The following is a 24,263-nucleotide window of genomic DNA, read 5'->3' as shown; positions in this document are numbered from 1 at the left end:
CAAAACAAAACATATCATATGTGCAAATTTTTACTTATAACTTTTTGAGTACTAAATTAAGAAAACTTACTCCAAATAATAGTATTTAGTAATAATATTTTCCATTCACATAAAACAACTTTAACACCTTTTTTGGAGTGTATTTATTATCACTTTTAAGTGTTTACAAAAGTTTGTCTAGAACACTTTTTTCTTATAATCATATTAATGTTAGTGATATTTTAGAGTAAAAAAATTACTGAAATAAAATTGACAATAAAAACCTAAAAATAAAATAAAAATTTAAATATCATTTATTATATTTCAACTAATTATAAAATTAATTTTATTTAAATAATTATTATTCAATCCACTAATTAGAAGCTGCAAGTCAACTGTAAAACTAATCTTATAAATCATTAAAAAATAAATTTGATGACTTGAAAACAAAATTAGAAACTAAGTGGCTCCCTATAAGTGACGAGCGCATCCACTTGCATTGAACATTCAAATCAGTAGGATGCTAAAGGGATGTTACTGCTACTTCTTTTTTAGTCATGATGGTCTCTTTGCTGACCACAAAAAATTGGATATCACGGTTCATATAATTTAAAGAGTAATCATAGCAGCGAGAAGAAAGCAAGCAATGCGATGTACAAGATAACCACAAGAAGACAGCAATAGGTAGATAGGGCCACTTATTGGAAAATGGTGAATACCACACTGTAGCTCCTTTTGTCCGAGGTCACCAACCAACCAACCAATTTTTTTCACTTCACTGTGCGATTCGCTCTATTATAAACCCAATCCAATTATAATAATAGAAAAAATAGCATCTCTCTATTTTTATTTATTATATCACAATATTAATTGTTATTATTTTTAGTTTAAATATAATTTTAGTCTTTGTATAACATTTTTTTTTTATTCAGTCTCTGTAAAAAAAATTTGTAAACAAAATTTTAAATGAATAAATATTTTTAAAAATTAATATTATTTTAACATTTAATTTAGGTATTCCTATCGTAGATTTTATACAACTGTAACAAAACTACTTTTGTTTAGTTCTTGCATAAAAAAAAATTAAGCTACAAAAATCAAAATAAAAAAAGTGTTAGGCATGTGAACTACAATTAAAAATAATAATAATTAAGAGAACTCAAAATAAAACTTACAGTTAAAAACAAGTTTGAAGAAGATATAATAATTTATGGTAAGTTACAATAGTTAATTTACTAACTTTAAGTAATATATATGTAAATTGATGTGGTTATAAAAATTGTTATGAGAAATTGATTTTTAAGAATTTAATTAAATTATTTTATTGTTATACTTTAGTGTATTTGAAAGTTTAATTAAGAGATTGTTCTAGGATGAAATTTATAGGTAATAATTTAAATATTTTTAATGTTTTTTAATTAAAATTAAATAGTTATCTTTTAGATTAGTATTATTCTTTAATAATAACTTATATTATTTTGTTTATTAAGATATATTTTTAATTTAAATTAGAGATTAAGATTTAAAATAATGCATTTAAGTTTTGTTCATAAAACAAATAATTTATTATAATTATATTTAAAAGTATTAACAAATTTAATTATAGATTTTAGCATATAAAATGAATAAAAAAATTATAAAAATTTCTTAAATGAAAAAAAAAAAACTTGCTGTCAATTCGAATAAATTCTTCTATAACGAGAAAAGAAGAGTATATTTACTGTCAATGTGAATCAAAATACTCACCTCGTGTCTTCTCATCTTGAAAATATGCTAGCTTTAGTTTAGCCGGTATCCAAGTTCTAACCTTACCCTTTCGATTTCCAAGTCAAAATAGACAAAAATATAAGAGGTAATAACTTTTCAATCCTTGAAATGCACTTCATACCCAAATTCAAATATCTATCTTTTTATTCCCTGTAAAAATAAAAACGGAAAAGGAAAGGTAAGAAAAGGAGTGTATACAAAGCTTGCCCATAAACAACCAATATCTCTTAAGCATATTCAATAGAATCCAATTTTTAACTATCTCTAAAAAAGAATAGAAGAGAAAATTTTTAATGTTAATTCCCAAAGCTTAAAAAATTAATATGTACGGCAACTGTCAAGAGATATCTTTAATATATACAAAAATTATTATCTTTAAAATAGTCATTTTTAGTCGAGCCAGTGAGACGACCTTCTACCTAGAACGTATTGAACCCATTTAAAACTTGATTAGAAGTAAAGATAAAATGATAACATATATTTATATTTTATCTAAATGCATTCTCTCGTATATTTTAAGTCAACTTTTCCAAGTATTATCCTTAGTTGGGAAAGTAAAAAAGATTATATTATTTTACTTACACTTCAGATTTTGACTCACAGAATCATCCAGCAGTTTTAAAATATTTACTATTGAAGATTAATGTCAAAAAAGTTTCTTCACTTTTGACCAGAATAGAATATTATGACTATTACTAACCCACCATTGTGTTAATTCTTATGTTTGGTCTAGGCATTTATTCTCGATGAACTTTGGAGCCCATCCATTCCCGGGTATTTTCGGACTTTTGACCATTGTCCTCCCTCCCAACTTTTTAATGTATGAAATAGTTGGAAGAAACGTTTCCACTGAAATGAATGAAATTCTTGACATATACAACAACTAAAACAATGTTTTAAAACAATAAAACGAAAACTATGATTGCCATAAACAATTAAAAATCATATAATATAAAGTTATTTCTGTAGTTTTCCAAAAAATTTCTCAGCATTCTCTATGGATATGGTCTATGGGCGGTTCAAAGATATGTCACTTTATTATTAAACCATGTAGTCAAATCTAAAAGCAGTCAATAAATCTATCAGCTTTTACTTTCTTTTGTACATAATTAATCCATGCTCTTAATTTAAAGGAAACACGCTTAAGCTATGGTAAACTAAAGGAAAATATTATTATAATTTTTCTTGTTGAAATTTATTGTGTTATAACTTTGGAATGCAATAATTTCACTTACTTGTAATTTTGTTAACGAGGAGGACAAGTCTTTTTAACATAGATATTAATTTTAGATGTGATTTTTAAAAATAATTAAATAACAAAATCTAATATTAAAAATAAGTAATTTTTTATTTTTAAGATTAACTTGTATCTAATTTATTTATTCCACATCTCATATGCAACCCTAATTTGTTATTACCCAAAACATTCAGAAAAAACACAGCTTACTATATATTTATATAATGCAAGAATATTTAATTATTTGGTTTATACATTTTGGATGTTTTAATATAACGATTATATTATACAAGGTCTAGTTGCATAAATGTGGGTATTTGAATATAGTGTGTTTTTAGTTTAGCTTTTTTTAAGTAGCTTCTTATATATATATATAAGAATCATTAGTATAATAATAATAATTATTATAATTATATATATAGTCATTAAGCTAACACTAATGAATTTACTCTCTTAAATGTACACATTTAATATTGAAAATTCATTTAATAAAACCAAATTTAAAAAATCGTGCCAGTACTATATAATTAAAATTATTTGTATGATACACTAATTTTATACCGGAGTAATGAATGATATACACCATTTTGGGTAAACAATATATATCGAAAGTAAGCAATATACACATCTAAATAATCAATATAGATAACTAATTGATAAAAATAAATAACAAGTAAATTATATCCATGTCTAGCAAATTTATTAATACTACACCTGTTTAAGAGAACTTATACATAGAAAATTTTATATAAAAATAATAACTTATGATTTTATGTTATATTTAATTTATTTGAATAAGTTTTTTATAATTTATTTAAAAAGTTATTTTTAATTTGTTTTAAAAAATTATATCGTTAAAATTATAATATAAATGATCATTTAAAAAATATCAAATAAATATTTAAATAAGTGTATGTAAATTGACCCTAAGTCAGTACTCAGTCGTCCCTCTCAACTGGGCTTTGCAATTACAACTTCAATCTTATGTCGACATTCTGCACTCTGCATCACTTGTTTTTGAAGTTACCTTTTAAGTAGAGGTTAAATTTAATTTTTTTTCATAATGATAATGATGATGTATTTTTATACTAAATATTTACGTATTTTTATTTAATAATCTTTTTATTTTAAAAAATGATTTTTTTTAAGCTTGTACAAAGCAATATTATAAGACTATTTCACTAATTTAGTCCACCTCTTAGTATTTCTACAGTTATGTTGGAAAAAAATAGTAAACTAGTTGAAAAGATAATTAAAACTAAATATTAATTTTTAATTGAAAGTTGGTAAATCAAAGTATCAAATTTAAAATATTTAGAAAAATCAATTAATAAATATAATTAACATAAAATGATATATTTGTATAATTTTTATGTAATTGTTTATTAAAAAAACTCATAAAATATTTATTTATTAAACACCTCGATTTTATTTAAACAAATTTATTAATTAGTTCAATAAACTATAAGTACGTTCATTATATATGTGTGTGTATATATATATATATATAAAATAATTGACTGTTAATCAAATATCTCAAGGTTTAAAACAGGGATGTGTGGCCTATGGGTGGTAATTAATACTCGTAAAATATGCTTATAACAATTAAGGTAAGTATTTATTTAATGAATTTATATTTAGGTGTAAGATTTTTTTTTCAATTTATGCGTACGAATATTTGTATTATAATATTTGTTTTTTTTATTACACTATCTCAAAAAAAATTATTTAATACATCTTTTATGTATGTAAAAATTTAGTTTTGACACGCTGTTAGTATAAAAAAAAAAGTTATATTATCAACTAACTACAAATCATTATAAATATGACTTTTAAAAAATTTATTAAAAATTAACAAGTTTTAATAACACATTAATTCACGATTTTATGACAGTGTGAATTACACTGTTGGTATGTTTTAATTAAACTATACATATATAAGATATTTAAATTATATTTTATAATTTTATTATGCAACTAATATTTATATAAATAAATATTTTTGAATTTTTATTTTTTTACACAGATTTATTTTATAAATAATATATGTATATATAATCACGTTTAATTATATTTAAGTTCATGAAATAATTACACTGTCTGTGAAATATTGTATTCTGGTGAGAGATGTTGTTCCACTCCACTTTTTGGTACAACGACACATTTGAAACAAAGTATTTCATCAAAACACGACACGTTACAGTTAAATTGATTTTTTGTTTGAATTTTTTCAATAAAATGAGACCAAGTCACTCAATGTCTTGTAGAAATGACTCCTTTATTTATGTCAACACGTTAGTGATATAAATTATCTTAACTTGATAATTACATTTTTCGATATATTTTTAATAACTTGTTTTTTTTTTTAATATTTATTTACGGAAAGTGCCGATTATATGGTCCATCAAGTTCATTTTCGTTTGAATTAACTTTCCGCACTTGCTTTGCGACACGTGCAATAAGTCACTTTTTTCCATTGCCAGCGCCTTAATATCAATAGTGTCATTTTCAATGATATAGCAGAAAGTGAGGATGAAAATAAAAAAGAACAGGAGCGATATTAGGTTGGAAGAGAAGAAATATATTGCTTCTCTCAAAAGTTTTCTATTTCACTTCCATCTTCTATTCTTAAAGATTAAGTTATTTTTTCGTTCAACCATAATTCTACATTTTAAGAATCGAGACTCAAAGGTGCAATTGCATTTATCAAGTAGATAATTATAATACACATCAAATATGGTTAACAATTATATGATAATTTAATAAAATGATCATGATAAAAAAAATTAAATTTGTGTAATTAAAACTTGGGAGACTAAAATTGAATAAAATTGTAAATATAAAAAAATAAAGAGCAATTAAATTATTAAATTTTAAATTTAGTATAAAATTTCTTTTCACCTTTACTTTCTTAAATGTAAGATGAAAGTTAAAATTAATTTATTTAAAACTCATTAATTAAATATATTGAAACAATAATTAAAATATGTTTATATTTACTTAACATTATTCTAGAGATCCAGACATGTTTTTAAACATACATTTAATAAATTTTTATCTTTGTATTTACTAAAATTTTAATGAGTTAAAGAGTCGTCTTACGTCTAAAAGTCATTGGACAACACACTTGCATTTAAGAACATTGAATCTGAGATACTAATTCTTTATTTTTTTTTTATTTGAGAATTTATAGAATACTTAACGATTAAAAAATTTACTATAAGGAGTGTCTAGAGGGAAGAGAAGAAGATAGTGAGAGAGAATATTCTTAATTCATTTTTGCATACCTCGATACATATTATAAGAGTGCCTTATATACATTATAACAAAAAAAAGCAATAATGTAAAAGAAGATTCTGGATCATTAAACTTCATACAAAATAATAGAATTGGTCTTATTGTTAGAGGTGGCCCTACACGTAGCTAATAGCAAATGTAATCCTTCAAACGAGTAAAAGTTTGAATATTTCTTCTAGATTTCTCTTCAATGATGTCAACTATTGTGCTTAAGCCAGGACTAATGGGCCTTTGAGTACCTTATTCTGAGGTAGTGGGTGTGGTACTAGGGGTAGTTATACTATCATTTCTCGCTTGATTAAGAAGCACCTTGTCCTCAAGGTGAAATTAGAACTGTAACTGAGGCCATGGTTCCCAACTTTCTTCTTCGAGGGGTAATCCCTTCCATTGGACAAGAGCCCAAGTGCCTGAGTCATTTGTTTTCCAGTCGACTATGGCGATTGGCTCAAGGACTGGTTCGTTGTCCACAACCTCAGGAGGTAGGGGAAAAGGTTGAGCTGGGGACGGTCCGAGATGAGGTTTTAAGAGGCAATACGTTGTGTATTTTTGCAGCAGGAGGTAAGTCCAATTTATAAGCAACTTCCTTGATCTTTTGTGTGATTTTGAATGGACTGAAGTAACGCTTGTAGAGCTTGCTAAAGCGTCCCCCGGTAGGTGATATTTGTCTTCTAGGATGAAGTAGAACATAGACCCAATCGTCCACTGCGAATTGTAGGTCACGATGGTTGGAATCAGCCCAGCGTTTCATTGCCAATTCAGCTTTATGCAGGTTTGTGTGATGTTTGCGTAGAATTTCCTCCCTGTTGGACAGCTCGAATTGAACAGTAGCATTAGATGTGTCATTGAGCAACAATTGAGGGATGGAGGGTGGTGGACGTCCAAACATTACTTCAAAAGGTGTGAAAGTTGTAGAAGTATTTGGTGTTGTATTAAAGCACCATTCAGCCCATGCTAGATACTTGCCCCATAACGAAGGACGGTGATGGACAAAGCACTGTAAGTACTATTGTAGTATTTTGTTTGTAACCTTGGTTTGCCCATCAGTTTGAGGGTGATAGGCAGTAGACATACGTAATTTTGTGCCACTCAATCGAAATAGGTCTCGCAAAAAATGACTGATGAAAATTGGGTCTTTATTAAAAATGAGACTAGACGGTAGGCCATGTAGTTTGCAAATCATGTTGACAAAAAAGTGAGTTACTGTGAGGACTAAAAAAGTGTCCTCTGATGGTAAGCGAGAGAGGGCATCTGCTGCGTTATTAGATTTTCTAGGCCTATACTGTATTTCAAAATCAAAACCTAAGAGCTTGGATAGATGAGTTTGTTGATCCGGTGTCAAAATTGTTTGAGTCATCAGCTCTCGGATTGATTATTGATTTGTTTGTATGACGAAATAGCAGCCCAATAAATATATGTCTCCATTTATAGACAGCAGAGGTGATGACACATAATTCTCGTATGTATGTGATGACACAAAATTGTTTGCTAAAGTAAGCTATTGGGCGACCCAGCTGTGAAAATACTGCTCTCATGTTGGAACCTGATGCATCAGTTTGGACGGTGAAAACATGGTCGAATTGAGGAATTGCAAAGACCGGTGCATTTCTGAAAGCAGTTTTTAGTGCCTGAAAGGACATGGATGCTTTTCTGACCACAAGAAATTGTCCTTTTTTAGGAGGTTTGTAAGAGGGGATGTAATAAATGCATATCCTTTCACAAAGAGACACTAAAACCCAGTTAATCCAAGGAATCCGCTGAGGGATTTGACTAAAGCGGGCAAAGGCTAATCCAATATAGCTTGTATTTTTTAAGGGTCGAGTTGTACGCCCGAACTCAAGACAATGTGCCCAAGATAATAAATGGATTGTTGCCCTATTGAACACTTCGAGCCTTTCAGCCGGAAACAGTTATCCATCAACAATTGAAATGTTGTTTCTAAGTGGGATATGTGAGCATCAAGGGTCAAGCTGTAGACGAGTATATCGTCGAAAAAGACAATGATAAACCGTCACAAGTGAGGGCGAAAGAGGTCGTTCATCGTGGCTTGAGAGGTTGAGGGGGAGTTGCAAAGCCCAAAGGACATAACCTTGAATTCAAAATGCTCGTTATGTGTTCTAAATGTTGTTTTCACGAATCCAACAGACAAATAAGTATTTGATGGAACCCAGAAAGGAGATCCAGCTTTGAAAACCAGGCTGCCTGACCCAACTTGTCTAGTAACATTTACAGTGGGTATTGAAAATTTGTCCTTAATAATGACGGTGTTTAGTGCGCGATAATCTACGAAAAAACGTCAAGTGTTGTCCTTTTTCTTCATAAGGAGCACTGGGGATGAGAAGGGACTGGTGTTGAGTTTTATGAAACCAAAATCAAGCATTTTTTGGACCTGTTGTTCGATTTCTTGTTTTGGGAAGTGGGGGTATGTGTATAGGCGAATGGATATTAGAGGTGTGTTAGGTAATAGGGTGATTGGGTGGCCTATTGGTCGAGAAGGTAGGAGTGAAGTTGGTGGTTCAAAAATGGAGGAGTATTTGGTAAGAAGATCTTGTAACTCAGGAATGGAGGAAGAGGGTATGTTTGAATGTGTGGTGCGGTTTTGTAAGGTTAATGTGTTTAGGGTAGTGGGAGTATCAAGGTGTACTGCGTTTGGCGCTAGGATCAGTTGGAATAGGGCCTCAACTTAGTGAGTGTTATGTAGTCTCTTTAGTTTTTGGACTGAAATGGGTGTGGGATTTGGGCTTGTTTCTCCTCTTAGTTTGACCAAATGGTTGTCCCACATAAATTTCATAAATGGGCCTATGTAGTCCATTACAAACGGGCTGATTCGGGTTAATCATTTCACTTCCAAAATAATATCAGTACTCGAGAGTTTCAAAGGATAGAGATCCACCAGAAATTTTAGAGAAAATAATGTTATGGTGGTATTTGAGCAAATGGTGGAGCATGGAAGGAAATCTCTGTTGCCAACCATAATACGAAGAGGTGAGTGAGTGTGCTATTGAAGCAAGTGAAGGAACTGAGCAACTATTTGCTGGATGAAATTGTGAGTTGCCCCAATGTCCACGAGGATCTGAATTGCATAGCCTTTAATAGATCTAGTGAGACAGAATGCACGTGGGGTCCATTGGCCCGAGAATGCGTATAGGCTTATGAGCCCAGCCTCTAGGTTTGAGTTGTCTGGTGGACCCGGATCTGTGTCATCACTTGGGTCAGGTGTACCGGGAGGTTCTTGCGAGATGAGCAGGAGAAATTGGATCTTACACCGATGACCGCGGTGGTAACGTTCATCACTGTTGTAACAAATGTTTTTTTCTCGACGAGGTTGCATTACTGCTTCTGTGAGCTTCTTTATGGGTATTTTGGATGTGAGGGTGGGCAAGAGAGGAGAAAGTGATTTTAATGGTTGTGTAGGAGTTGGTGGTGGTGGGGTTGACGGCCTTGGAAAGCAGGTGAAGGGAGAGGGAATGTGTTTGTGTTTATCCTCATGTATCTTAGCAAAGGCAATCACCTGGGTAAAGTCAGTGGGTTGTGAAGCTAACACGTCATGATGTAGATTAGATTTGAGGCCAGAGGTGAAATAGCTCATGTAAAAATTGGTAGGATAACCAGATATGTGGTTGGAAATTATTTCAAACTTAGAGAGGTATTCATCCAAGGATTGAGTTTGAGACAACTTACACAGAGCGGCTATCAGGTCATCAAACTTGGAAGGGGCAAATCAGAGTTCAAGTGCTCTAAGGAAGGACTCCCACAATGTGAGGAGACCGTTGTTGAACATCCATTGATACCAAGTTAGAACTGGTCCCTCCAAATAGAACAAAGCTATCCCGGTGTGTTGCTCTGGTAGAGTTTGATGATAATAAAAAAACTGGGTGATTTTGAAAATCCAACCCAAGGCATTAGATCCGTCGAAGTTAGGGAGGTCAAAACAAAAGGGTTTTGTGAGAGATGGGGTGTTGGTGATGGGGGTGATGGTTTCTTTGTTTTCAAGGTGGGAGGTGCGTTGGGCTAATTCATGAAGTGTATTGGAGAAATTTGCGTAGGAAAGGAGGAGTTGCTTGAGTTGGCATTCGATGTTGAGAAGAGCTACAGAATGGTCAGCCATGGGAGGGGAGAAAGGAGCTCAATGAAAGCACCAATGAAAGGGGTGTACAGAGGGAAGAGAAGAAGATAGTGAGAGAGAATATTCTTAATTCATTTTTGCATACCTCGATAGATACTATAAGAGTGTTTTATATGCACTATAACAAAAAAAGCAATAACGTAAAAGAAAGTTCTTGATTATTAAACTTCATACAAAATAACAGAATTGGTCCTATTGTCAGAGGTGGCCCTACACGTGGCTAATATCGAATGTAATCCTTCAAACAGATAGGAACTTGAATATTTCTTCTAAATTTCTATTAACTGATGTCAACTATTGTACTTAGGTCCAGACTAATGAGTCTTTGAGTACCTTCTTCTGAGGTAGTGGGTGTGCTACTACGAGTAGTTATACTATTATTTACAATCAGATTAGATTTATTTCATAACTTTATATGATTTATTTAAAATTTAATTATATAAATGATTAAGAGAATATTAAAATATGTATTTTATATAATTTTTAAAACTATTTTTCATAATTAAGAGAATGCATACAAAATTAATTTAATAAAAGTATTATTATTTTATTCAACAATAAAAAAATATTTTTGGGAAAATATTATTTCTATTTCTCTAATATTTTTAGAATATTAGAATCTTATAATCTGATTGTCATTGGGGAATGCATAAAATATACTTCGAAGAGAGAGAACAAAAAGAAAGAGAGAAATATAAAATATATAGGGTGAATACGAAAAAATGACGGGTAAAATTGATAACTGTTATGTTAGCACCAGTATCTAACTAGTGGCTACTATATATAGAGTACACGCTCGAGCAACAAAATCAAAATCCACACTAGTTTCTTTCTTCATGTTCTTCGTTCACACATCGTACTGTCTCGTCCTTATATATCTCTCTCAAAATAAAACACGCACTTCCACTCTCACATGGTAAACATGTAAAAGAGTGTGTATAATTAACAAGAGGAACATGGATTATGCTAAGGTGAAGAAAGGAGGGTCCATAGAACAGGTGCAGCAGAGTGGAGAGGACGAGACAAGCATCAGAAAAGGTCCATGGAGCATTGAAGAGGACACCATTCTCACAAACTATGTCGCTACCCACGGTGACGGTCGCTGGAATTCCGTCGCTCGCTCTTCAGGCACTTATTTTTACTGTTATTCTAATGCTACAAAACACTTCGTTCTGTCACAGTCCTCTTTTCCTTTTTTTTTTTAATTATAATAATGTAAAATTAAATATATACGCAGGCCTAAAGAGATCGGGGAAAAGTTGCAGGTTAAGATGGCTAAACTACTTGCGTCCTGATGTTCGTCGTGGGAACATAACACTCCAAGAACAAATCACCATTCTTGACCTCCATTCTCGGTGGGGTAATAGGTAATTTAATAGTAAAGAATATACAAAAAAAGAAGTGGCAAATCCGCATAAGCACATTATTTAATTATAATTAAAAAATATATTTTATAGGTGGTCGAAAATTGCCCAGCACTTGCCGGGTAGAACAGACAACGAAATAAAGAATTATTGGAGAACACGAGTGATTAAGCAAGCAAAGCAACTAAAGTGTGACGTCGACAGTAAACAGTTCAAAGATGCTTTGCGTTACGTATGGTTACCCCGTTTGATTGAGCGGATTCAGCCACCCTCTCAAACACACCCAAGCCCAAGAGTACACGGGTCAGAAAGTTCTGGTTCGGGAACAGAGTGGGTGAAGCAGAGTTCATCGGGTGTGGAAGTGGATCACAACACAAGTTTGAATGCGTTTGGTGGCGGTGGCGGTGGCGAAATAATGGAGAATTTGTGGGAGGATGAGAATATATGGCTTATGGGACTGCTCTGTGATGATCTACAAATTAAAGACAATTTCCTTGCGTGACGCGTCGTGGGTTGGCGGAGGACAAAGATAAAGAAGGCAGAGTGAGCGTGTGATGTACAACTGCATAAGGGACAAGTCCATGTGTGTTCATAGAGCTATTGCTGCAAAGTACAAATGCTTCAAATTTACAATGTGCTTTGTCTTTTCCTTTAACCAATAAAAGTAAGGTAAGCTTCTTCTCTTAGTGGCCGTGAAAAGAGTTCCCCATATTTTTACTTTTTTCTTTCTTTGGCAAACAGTGAGTCTCTCTCTATAACACAATTACGGAACAGGGTACGAATTATTTGTTTATTATGTGGCAGATTTAAATATTAAATCCAAACGCTTCCATAGCCACAAATTATTACGGTGATAAAGTTTAGCAACCATATATATATATATTCATTCTTCTTGTACGTTGAACTTAATTTGCATTCAAATTCTAATATCACAAGTTTTAAAAAATAAAATAAAAAAACCTAACATAGAAGTTTATTTTTAAAGATGCAAGTGATGATTAATCTAAAGATAATTAGACTCGAATGTAAGTATTAAAATAATAAGGTCTTACGGTTAAAAAAACACAAAGGATATATAAGAGAACCATAAATTTAAATTGCTAAATCCACTTTTCTCTCATTTTATATTGAGTACAAGTTCAAAAATTCTAATGCAATCAAAGGTGCATGTGGATTATTTAGACCACAACCCTCCTCAGTTGCTTCTACGTTTGTTAAAGCTCTGCATTTTTGCATGGAAAAGAAGAGTTTTTGTGAAGGAAGCAAGGATTATGTGTTCCATTAGTAAGATCTTACACAGTGCCTTCCAATACCAAAAGCATCAACGCTTATACGTTCTATTTGAAAAGTTGGTTTGTTTTTTCTGCTTTTGAACGTTGTCTTCTTGCTTAGATCGATTTTTGGCACGAGTAACAGTGTTTGTGAATGGCCTCCACATTTCACGCTTTTGAGTGATGCGTATTAGAAATTAAAGTTGCTTTAGTGAACTTAAAAAAGAAAAAACCCATGGAGAATACATTCAAATCATAATTCATAACTCTTATATTTAAGCTTACTAATTGAGAAAAAAAATTATAATACCACAATATTAGATAGTGTATACAGAAATGAAACAGTAACATTATTTTTCAACTTTTTTAAATATGAGAGATTCTTTTGCGTTTTGAGAGCAAAAGGCTTTTGTTGTTTTTCTTTTAAAGAAACTGAGAATCAAGTTTCACGATTTTATTAAGAAATAACAAAGTCTAAATCAGCAGCTAGAGCAATATCAGGTGAAAATTTGTTCCACCCCATAAAATCATTATGTATGTAAATTATGTTAAAATATAAAAAATATTAGTAACGCACTTTTCTTTAATAATTGGTAGTTTTATAAGAGTTAAATTATATTTTAAAAAATATTAAGTTATAAGTAAATCCTTTAATTTTTTAAATAATTAATTATAAAAACATGTTAAAAATCATGAATTATCAAATTTTCCTTTAAAAACATCGTGCTTTAAATATTTTTTAAAAAAATTTAACTATAAATTTCATTCCATTCGACTCAAATAAAATCACTATAAATAACATAACTTTAAGATTAAGTACACAATTTTACTAGTCGATCAACGTGTTCAATATTATTGATAAATATTGAAATTTTATTTTAATATAATTATAAATTATTAAAATAAAAATTTAATTTTAATTAATGTTTACCTATTTATTAAATCAAAATAAATATCTAGTCAATGTATTTGTTAAAGATGATCTCAACTACAACAAAAAAAATAAACTAAAATATAAAATAAAATCAGTAAATTGTTTTTTTAAAAATAAACCATAAAAAAATTATATAAGTATTCATTTTAATATAAATATTTAAAATCATCACGTTTAGTTAATTGTCACGTAATTAATTTTTAAAAACATTATATTATAATTTTTTCTATTCGTACAAATGTAACATACATGGGACAAACTGTTTTAAATGCCACTTAATTTATTTTAAATAATTAATTTAGTTTCATGTGTATAGTTTATATATCTCAATTTTTAAATGAAAGTATTTTTAATATTAATTTTAAATTAAAATGTTTTTACTATTTTTTTTATTATGTCACGTGATTTTTTTATTTAATCTAAATATAATTTTAGTTTTATTTTATTATTATTTTTAATATAAAACAATATTCGTATTCTTAATTTTTAAATTTATTAAAATTTAAAATATTTATATAATATATCTTTTTAATTAAAAATTTGTTTTAATTTTATATTATACAATTAGAAATAAAAATAAGTCAAGCTAAGTTATACTATATATAAATAGGCTTGAACTATTTAATAATTTTGAAGCCTATTAATCTATCACATGTTATTTATTAAATTTAATTATGATTAATAATTTGCAACAAGAGTAAATAAAATTATTTTATTATTCTTAATTTAAAAAATTATTAATTTAAAAATAATAAAAAAAAAATTACATATAATATAAATAAATATATAAAAAGACAAAATAAATTATATTAAAAAATATGTAATATAATTACTCTCTAACTTAAGCAAAAAATATTAAAGTTTATAATTTAAAATTTTAGTATAAATTATTTAATAAATTATTATAAAATTATTTTTAAATAAATTTTAAACATTTTTTAGCTCAAATTTAATTTAATTGATAATTGAGTTTTTTAAAAATTTTAAATTAAATTTATTACTTAAATAAATTAAATCAAATTAAACTTGAAAAATATGTTCTATTTTTTTTTTAACAATTAAATGTATTTTAGCGTTTTTTTTTTTTTTTTTTGTGTGTATATAGGTATCTCAATTGACAGTTGAAATTTAATTTTTTCCTATAAGAAAGGAGTGAACTTTGTTTAGTCAATTAAAAAAAACTGATTGGACAACAAAAAGCCGAGTCTTAAGCGAGGAGTTATTCGTCTAAAACGACGCCGTTTATTGCTTTGTTCTCAGAAACCCTAATATGCTTTCTATAAATTCAGAACGCGAGGCCCGCCTCTTTGAGCCACAAGCTTGCTTCTGCACAAGCAGCGTCGATGCAGCCTCACCTAATTAGTCGTTCTTCTGACGGTGTTTTGTAATCCAATCCTTTTACGATTCTGATGTTTATGCCTTTGTTTGTGCTTTGTTTCTTTTTCTGAGTGTAGTTATGTATCTTGTGATTGAGATCACGGTGATGGCTCCATAAAATTCAAGCTCAACAGACCGGAATGCAGTGCTTTCTCTCTTTCGGGAGATTGCTTTGCGTGTCGACCACCCCGCTGAACTGAGTGATCTCTTTTTTTTTTTATTATTATTATTAATATGATTTGTTTCAATGATTTTAATTATTGATAAATGGTACGTGCTTGTGTGGGGAAAGAGTTTTCACGATGAGGATATAAAAGCTCCCTCTTCTGAAGTTGAGTTGAGGAACTTCGCTGGCAGAATCGAACCATAAAAATTTAGCCATCACTGAGTGATCTCTTTCCCCTGTAAATACTAAATATCAAATCTTTTACTACGCTTGTCTTCTACTAACAAATTATTTGTGTTTATTGTTTGGAATCGCATCCTAGTTTGATATGGGTGAGGTCTGTGATGTGTTTAAATTGCCTACATTGGCTGATTATGTTTTAAACTGATGTGTTCCAACAGTCTGAGACCTCTGAATGTGTTATATTCTAATTCGAAAACTTTACAATCTGAATGTGTTTATTCTAATTCGAAAACTTCACCAAATTATGCTTTGTAGTCATAAAATTTTTGCAGTTTTGTAGCATTTTTAGTGTTAAAATAATTTATTTTTCTGGATGTGGAGGATTATTTATATGATTTTCTTCTTCAAACGAAGAGATACGTTATTTTCTTTAAGCAAATTATTTGTTCTGTAAATGATATAGCAATTGTTAATCTTTTTGCTCTACTATTTGTGATATTCATTAAATTTTTAATCTATCAATATCGGATCTGGTTTTTGGTTAGAAACATACCAAATTCAAATATATATTGAGCTCTCAGTGAAGAGCTGAGAGAGAACAGAACAAATTCCTCTTTATAAGAGGATAGCATGTCAGCCACGATTTAAGACAATAAGACTCGAGAACAGAGAGAGGAGCAGACTCGAGAACAGAGTTGCAGTACAAATTCCAGGACAAAGCTTTTTAAATCATTTTGCACGTTAATTTTTAAACAACTCGACATTTTTCGATATATAATTTTATCATTGATATTTTAAAAAGTATATTGTATATTAAACTATAACTTTTCTGATTGATGAAATATTAATTTAAAAAGAACATAAAAAGATTAGAAAAGTATAATCTATTTATGAATGAAAAATAGACAAATAGTATTTGATATTACATTAAAACGTTAATTTTGTTATATAAAAAGATTAGGAAAAATGAAAAAGTAGATATTATAAATTAGGAAAAATAAAGAAACAATTAAGTTGTTAGTTTAGGGTTTAAGGATTATCGTAACTCCACTGGATCAACTACCATGTCATTTTGCGTTTTTTAAATATCTTTTCAGTTGGAGAGATTAATATTTCTAGATTTAGTTAGATACAAAACTGAATTTCTTTGTCAGTATTTAAGTAGACGATGATACTGGCCTTAAACGACACACCGGTTAACCCCTAAACACTCTAATAGGGAATGGTCAGTTTTGACATTTCTTTGCGGTCTTTATACAGTAAGGAATTCTACAAATTCATTGTCCAAGACGTTTAGACCCCTAAATTTTATTTTTCACTTTTTAGTAAGATGACTTTAAATACTTGACACACTATATGCGTAATATGTAAATTGAGACATTTTTAGAATTTAATCAATGTAAATACAATTTATGCACAATATGTAAAAGGTAGTTGTGAAATGACACCAATTTCAGCACATAATCATACAAATAGAGTGCATGTGCAATATATAAAAGGTGATTGTATAACAACATCATTTTTACTACACAACTGATGCAAATGTCTTCTAGTTATAGTAACTATTTATATTTCATTATTTTTACATTAGTGACTAACACAAAAGCCAATATGTTAGTAGACCTATTGGGCAAAATGGTGAATTTTAGTGTTGAATCATAGGGTACGAGATGTGTGAGAATAGGAAGAAATTGTATTAGCCAAAACGAAGCCTTGGTGAGAGAGGTGGCAGAAGCCTTGGTGAGAGAGGTGGCAGAGTGGTATGGTTTTTGGTATGAAGAGGTGGAATACTTAGAGAAGAAGGGCAAAACGAATTTGCAGTGCAAAAATAAAGAAGAATAGGACAACGAAAGGATTTAGGAAGGCAAAAAATACCCATTATATAAATCAGTTTAACATGGATTTCACTCGAAATGATAAAGGAAACAACGAGGTTTATGTAGGCTATGTGTATTTCAGTGAATAACCATAGTTATTATAATCCAAGTAACCTGTGTATTATTTATATATGTTACATGTTGTTGAGTAATGTAATGTGAATGAGGAAATGGCAAGTTCAGATGAAGTTGATATGCACAAGGATAGATACGTCAATTTTATTGATTTATGTAGCACTGAGATTAAGATAATGGAATTTTTGAGTGTTTAGGAAGGTTATAAATTTTATAATGAATATGGCAAAATTAATGGATTTAGTGTGAGGAAAAATAAACGGGGTAAAAATAAGAATGGAGATGTTGTGTGGCAGCAATTTGTTTGTTCAAGCCGAGGTTTTCGACGAGAAATGTACAGATGTAATCTCAATCAACTTCGGGAGCACAGAGCGATTACTAGGTTTGGCTGTGAGGTAGAGATGAAGATACATTTAGATGTAAATAGAGGGTGCTGGGTAGCTTATTGATTCTTTGATGATCATAATCATAATTTAGTTGATGAGAATTATTTTGAAATGTTAAAGTCACATCGTAAAATGGAGTAGATGATGATGTTGAACAGATGGGTCGAATGAGGAAAAGCAGTATTCCAACCTGCAAAATATATGACTCATTTGTTAGCCAAAGAGGAAGTTATGACATGCTTGGCTTTTGCAAAAAAGATATGTATAATCAAATTGAGAGAGATAGAAGAGGACAGGATGGGGATGTTAAGGAGGCAGAAAAATTCTTAATAAGTTTGCGCTTTAAGGATCCCAAGTTGTATTGGGGTCACAAGGTTGATTCTAATGTGAGGTTGTTGCATATATTTTAGTGTGATGGTATGAGTCAAATTAATTATGACATCTTTGGAGATGTTGTTGCCTTTGATGCTACTTATGGGAGGAATAAATACAAATGTCCTGTTGTAGTTTTTTCTAGTGTCAATCATCATAAACAGACATGTGTATTTGGGTGTGTAGTTGTGTCTGATAAAAAGGAGGATACTTATGTATAGGTCCTTCAACAGTTTATAACAGCAAAGAATAGTAAGTGTCCTAATTGTGTGATTACTGATGGTGATATATCAATGAGAAATGCCATCAGGAAAGTTTTCCCAACTGCTCATCATCGATTGTGTGGATGACATTTAATGAGGAATGTAACATGCAATGTTCGCAATGAAAGGTTTAATAAATTGTTTAAAGAATGCATGCTTAGTGACCTGGACACTCAACATTTTGAACAGAAGTGGGTTCTGTCGTTGAGGAGTGTCATTTGAGAGGTAATGTTTGGGTTGAAGAATTATATAATAAGAAAGAGATGTGGTGTATAACTTACATTAAGGTTAAGTTTTTTGCTGGGTTAAAGACAACCTCAAGATGTGAGGGTTTACATTCTCAAATTGGTAAGTACATTAAGTCAAGAAATAACTTAAGAGAATTTATGGAGAATTTTAAGCAATGTCTCGATAACATTCGTAACAATGAAAAGGAAAAGAATTTTAAGTCAAGTTATGGTCATGTAGTGCCTGTAAGTCATGCAGTTGAGTTGGAGAAATTTGCAGCAATGGTATATACTAGGAATGTTTTTAAAGTTTTTCAGAAAATATTATTGAAGTCAGTATCTTTAATAGTGGTTGATGTTATTTAATATTTTTCATCAATGACTTATATTGTTATGAAGTGTGGTCATAGACCAAAAGAATAGAAAGTTTGTTTAGAACCAACAAAATTGGAGATATGTTGTTCCTGTCTTGCAATGGAGTCTTTTGGTTTACTATGTCCTCACATTGTTGCAGTCTTTTGGTTTGGACTATTATATGAGAGTGGAAGATCGATGTTCCAATTGGTTTGTCAAAGTTAACATGAGGTTTGTAATGTTAGAGAAATTATGACAAAAGAAATGCAACGAGTGAAAAGAAAGTATGGACATGAAGAAATTGATTTTGCTGATTATATCATCAGTGATAGTAGTGGAATTGATGCAGACTACCCCCATTGCAAAAATAAATAATACGGTGGGTACATGCAGTGGTTTTGTTGGAAGGAAACACAACTGTGTGACACGGTGTGGTTGCTGTAAACTTGTTAGTCATACTCGGCGTACCTGTCAACATGCCATTAATATAAGTCAATCATTGATGATGACAAATGATTGTAATTCTTCATCAAGAAGTGTGTGTTTTGAAGAATATTTGTAGAGATTAAAACCTGGTAATAATATTTTATGAAATATGGTTATTGTTTTCAATTACTTCATGTGAATACAATGGGAAAGAATAGTAATAATAATATGGTTATATATGTTTTGCAGGAGTCTTTTTATTGTCCAAACACGATACAAGAACGACAATCTTGTTAAAGGAGAAGAAAGTTGATCAAATCAAAGTGTATTATTGTGTGACTGTTGTTAATTGATATAACTGTGTTGTTTATTTACGTTGGATTGTAAACCTATTTTGTTCTATTTAACAGTGGTGGTGTTTATATGTTATTTATAATAAGTCAATATGAGCTTTCATAATATGAAAATTTATGACATAGTGGGTGTAATATGACAGACATGTTATTTATAAAATTGACATTATAATAGTTAAGTACCATAAGACATAAGTAACTTGTTTGACTATTTTTAGCTAATGCCTTGAGAGAGATGTTGAAATGCTTAACACTAAATGCAGTATCATGATTTTCGATTGTGGAAAGATAAAATTTTTATTTTTACTCTATGTAGGTACTATTTTGTGCATATGCCATATACGATTAACATATTGTACATATGGTGGTGTACGATGGATAAAGATATACATATGTGTGACAAATATATGATTGATGTACTGTGTAATATGAAGATGGTTATGTATATATAAATATACATACATACATACATACATACATATATATATATATATATATATATATATATAGTGGAATCAAATTTGAAGAAAAGGATTGAAAATCACTTATAAAATAACCATCACAGTTTTGATTGTTATATTTAGGTACTTACGAGTTTGGATTTGTTTAATAATTGTATTGATTGATGATACCCATATGTACAAACAAATGTTGACGTGAGTGAGTCTATTGTTTTGGAACGAAGTATGACATAAATTATGTAATATTACTAGAACTTGGTTATATATAAACATCACCAGAAATTTAACTGTGTAGATTACATAAACTATAACTAAAACGATGTCGATGTTACGCAACCCAAACTAGAATAGAGCTATAGAATTATTTCTTAAGTATGACAGGATTGACATAATCATCTTTGATATAGGTCCCACATGTGTTCAGTGTTTCTTTCCAACCAAGCTTGTATCTGATTGCAAGGATCTAATAACAGTGATAATGCTGTCTTCATCCTTACTTTGTTGTGATTCACCTATATAAAACTAATGTTACTAACCTTGAGAAATATGAGAGTAATATTTGGACAAAGATCTTATGTATGTATGTGTGTGTGTGTGTGTGTATATATATATATATTCTTACCGCTCCTAAGAGATTGGTCTGGAAGTCATAACCCATGGATTCAACGTTGGTGATTATTATATCAAAAAATTTATCACCAACATAAGTACAAGTCACAAAAAACACTCCATTAAGGCCATACATTTGCATTATCGACCTTGCATTTTTCATAAAATCAATTTTGCGTTTTTTATAGACTGTGGCATTGATTATGTTCCCCAATAGATTTTTAAGCTTTATCTTTTTCTCCACCAGTTGATTATTCCATTTCTTATAAAAATCAGCATTTATAATTATATCATCCTAGAAAAAATAAAAGATATTGCTTTTGAAATAATGAATTATGGTTTTAAAAAATATCAAATATATAAATCTAATACTGTGTCATTTCATCTAATGAATAATGAATTTAAAAAAAAAAGAATCAACAATTTCAACCATTTAAAAAACCTCATACATAAATAATTTGTATAAATTTGTACTATCTTTTATTGATATATGACTTTGTTGTAATTATATAACACAAAATGCCCAAAAAGAATAAAGTAATGGTTACCCGGTAAGGTTTTAATTGATATCGGAATGAATTGTTGTCAAGATCTGTTCCTTCTTGTATCTACACCCAATATTGCACTGTCGTCATGCCTAATGCTTGACGGATACAACAAAAATTGTTTCAAATAGGTATTTTTTGTAAATATTGTTTCACACTCTTAATCAATGCTTCATATGTTGTTAAGTTTTGGTTCTTTTAATATATTATAGGTTGCCAACTTAATGGAACATGTGTCAGTTAATACACTTCACCTAAGTCCTAATATAATATAATTATTTTACATGATGAAAAGACCTTTCTATGAAGTTAGGTTTAAATGTGGACTCTACAGTTTTCACAATATTGACGCAAAGTTGGTACGTTTTTCACTTATTTGTATATGAGACATATATTTTTTGTCTGCAATCATCATGACTTGTCAAATCAAGTGCACACATGATTGACTTTACGTGCTCCAAATAATGTCATGTCAACCTACTGAGGCCGTCAGTCGCCATATTAAAGGGAAGTTAAAATTGACATGTTACATCTTCTCCAAGTATTATATAAACATCACAATTTAATCTTTGTTTCTGTTTTTAAAATTAACATCACAATTTCTTGAAAATTTTTCCTATTTCATTCATTTAATAATTATATAAACACAAGAAATTGAATAGACTGTACATGAGGTTTTGTAATGGCCATAATGGTATGTGACTTCAATAATCTTAAATGGTGAATAGGGCATAATTGTCCAACAATAATCATAGGTATCTAAATGTTAAGATTAACAATACATTTAGATATACCTTATAAGTACTTCAAAATAATGTTAAATAAAATATGGTATTATTATTATGTTAATTATTATGGCAATGTATTATTATTAGGGTATAACATTTTTTAGTGTAATTAAAATACTACAAATGGTATTATATTTATAATTGTTGTTTGGGAGTTAATTGATTTGGAGGGGGAAGGGTTAGGAGCTTTTTCTAAATGCTCCAAAACTGTCCTAAACTAGATTTTGTGAGTTTCTCCAATTTGGGGGTTTTTTAGTCCATAACAATATTTTTCTTCACGTCTTAATTATCAAATGAATGAAACTAAACAAAAAAAATTATTTTAAACAAATATATAATTTTTGAGTGATAGTTTCAAAATAACGAAGCAGTCCTTTTATGAACATTAACATCGTATCTGTCCTTTACATGATGTTAATACGCAGACGATGTTAAAATTTAATTATACTTCATCTGCATCAGGTGGTTAGATGTCCACCAATGTTGCAATTGACGCCATGAGTAATGTCATAATAGATTGAAATAAATGACATTGGATCTTTTGGTGCACCGATGTGTAGAATCATCAAATTCATGCGTGTTTATTAATGAAATGAATCGTTAAACATATGCCCTGTTCTGTTGGCTGGTAATTTCTGAGAGCTCACAGAAGAAAAGTATAATTTAATATTATTTATATCTTATTCATTTTATATAAATAATAAATCAATAATAGTAGAATGAAGTACAAAGTGATTTTCATACATTCTACAAAAAGTAAAATATATATATATATATATATATATATATATATATATATATATATAATCAATAATAGTATAATGCAAGATTTTGTAATTGTCATACAAAAATAAAATTCCTTTTTATATATTAAACGTAGGTGTTTGAAAATCATATATGAAATTGTACGTGAATATGTTTAGTTTCATGTTCAAATACTGATGCGTGGACAAATATAAGTTAATTATATAAAGTGATGTAAAAACAATTAGGTGTAATTGTTCAAAGTTCACAAAAATAAATAAAAAATGATTTACAATAAGAAAGAACACATTGTTAAAATATATGTTCACCGGCAGCAGCAGATATGTCAGGCACGATCAATGCGGACTTAAAGTTCATCTTGGACACCGTAGTGCCAAAATGAAATTTTATCTCCTTCATTTAAATTCAGAGTTTTACAAAAATCATACCACCTTGCACCCAAGTACCTTTCAGTTCTAGTCATGTTCTTCACAACACGTACGACACAACTTTTTACCACCAAACCATGCTCTTCCTTCAAAATGATGTGGCTCTGTCCTGGGACCATCACCTCTCGAACGTATTTTATAGGAAGACACTGAAAAATTACATGAAATTGAAAATATAAAAAAAAACATTTTAAAAAATTAATTGAACTTAATAACTAGGGAGAGGTACCAGAACATTCCTTCCAGATTCTAAACTTTTAGAAACTGTACGTTGCCACATTAGAACAAATGGAATTTCATTGTTAACAGTTGAGGGTACACTATAAGGATATTCGATTTCAACATTGTTAGCGTTGCTGATTGTTATATGAAAAACTTTATCACCAACATAGGTGAATGTAACAAAATATAGACCGTTAAGTTCATACATTTCGTGTATGAACTTTGTGCCATTTCTTATGTACCCCACCACGCCTCTTTCATGTATGGCGACAGTTATTACATTTCCCAACAGATCTATCAACTTAATCTCTTTGTCATATAGATGATATCGTCATCTCTTAGAGAACTCACAATTGATAATTATATCATTCTGAAAGAACAGAAAGCTGTGTTAATCACAGTATAATCGTTTAC

General features: G+C 29.9%; 3 protein-coding genes and 3 non-coding genes across 6 annotated transcripts; 4 read left to right on the top strand and 2 right to left on the bottom strand.

The window, feature by feature from the left end:
- Positions 1-6,752: 6,752 nt before the first annotated feature.
- Positions 6,753-7,166, bottom strand: LOC113861042. The gene has a single exon (XM_027493641.1). It carries the CDS (start codon positions 7,164-7,166, stop codon positions 6,753-6,755), a length of 414 nt encoding a protein of 137 aa, XP_027349442.1.
- A 4,193-nt stretch (positions 7,167-11,359) lies between these two features.
- Positions 11,360-14,437, top strand: LOC113861041 (transcription factor MYB2-like; the record flags this gene model as incomplete). The annotated part of the gene is made up of 4 exons (XM_027493640.1): positions 11,360-11,531; positions 11,641-11,770; positions 11,861-12,215; positions 14,426-14,437. Coding segments are annotated over exons 1-4 (669 nt in total), but the record flags the coding sequence as incomplete, so codon positions are not given.
- A 1,008-nt stretch (positions 14,438-15,445) lies between these two features.
- Positions 15,446-15,555, top strand: LOC113864093. The gene has a single exon (XR_003504697.1). It is a non-coding gene; the product is annotated as a small nucleolar RNA Z107/R87 (small nucleolar RNA).
- An 86-nt stretch (positions 15,556-15,641) lies between these two features.
- LOC113864111 lies at positions 15,642-15,741 on the top strand. The gene has a single exon (XR_003504715.1). It is a non-coding gene; the product is annotated as a small nucleolar RNA R30/Z108 (small nucleolar RNA).
- Positions 15,742-15,848: 107 nt separating this feature from the next.
- LOC113864082 lies at positions 15,849-15,928 on the top strand. Its single transcript, XR_003504686.1, has one exon. It is a non-coding gene; the product is annotated as a small nucleolar RNA SNORD34 (small nucleolar RNA).
- A 7,617-nt stretch (positions 15,929-23,545) lies between these two features.
- Positions 23,546-24,057, bottom strand: LOC113861038. Its single transcript, XM_027493637.1, has 2 exons — positions 23,857-24,057; positions 23,546-23,776 (listed from the first exon to the last, which is right to left on the bottom strand). Exons 1-2 carry the CDS (start codon positions 24,055-24,057, stop codon positions 23,546-23,548), a joined length of 432 nt encoding a protein of 143 aa, XP_027349438.1.
- Between the last annotated feature and the right edge of the window lie 206 nt (positions 24,058-24,263).

Source organism: Abrus precatorius, unplaced genomic scaffold, assembly GCF_003935025.1.
Source record: "Abrus precatorius isolate BTA unplaced genomic scaffold, Abrus_2018 Scaffold3, whole genome shotgun sequence".
NCBI classification, from domain to species: domain Eukaryota; kingdom Viridiplantae; phylum Streptophyta; class Magnoliopsida; order Fabales; family Fabaceae; genus Abrus; species Abrus precatorius.
The sequence above is the reverse complement of the archived record's forward strand: the minus strand, read 5'-3'. Positions and strand labels throughout refer to the sequence as shown.

What these genes read in the sequence shown, in the direction of transcription:
- LOC113861042 (XM_027493641.1), bottom strand. Translation starts at nt 7,166, where the DNA reads ATGTTTGGACGTCCACCACCCTCCATCCCTCAATTGTTGCTCAATGAC.
- LOC113861038 (XM_027493637.1), bottom strand. Translation starts at nt 24,057, where the DNA reads ATGTATGAACTTAACGGTCTATATTTTGTTACATTCACCTATGTTGGT. An exon ending in AATCTGGAAGGAATGTTCTG is followed by an intron (nt 23,777 to 23,856) that starts GTACCTCTCCCT and finishes GTAATTTTTCAG; the next exon opens with TGTCTTCCTATAAAATACGT.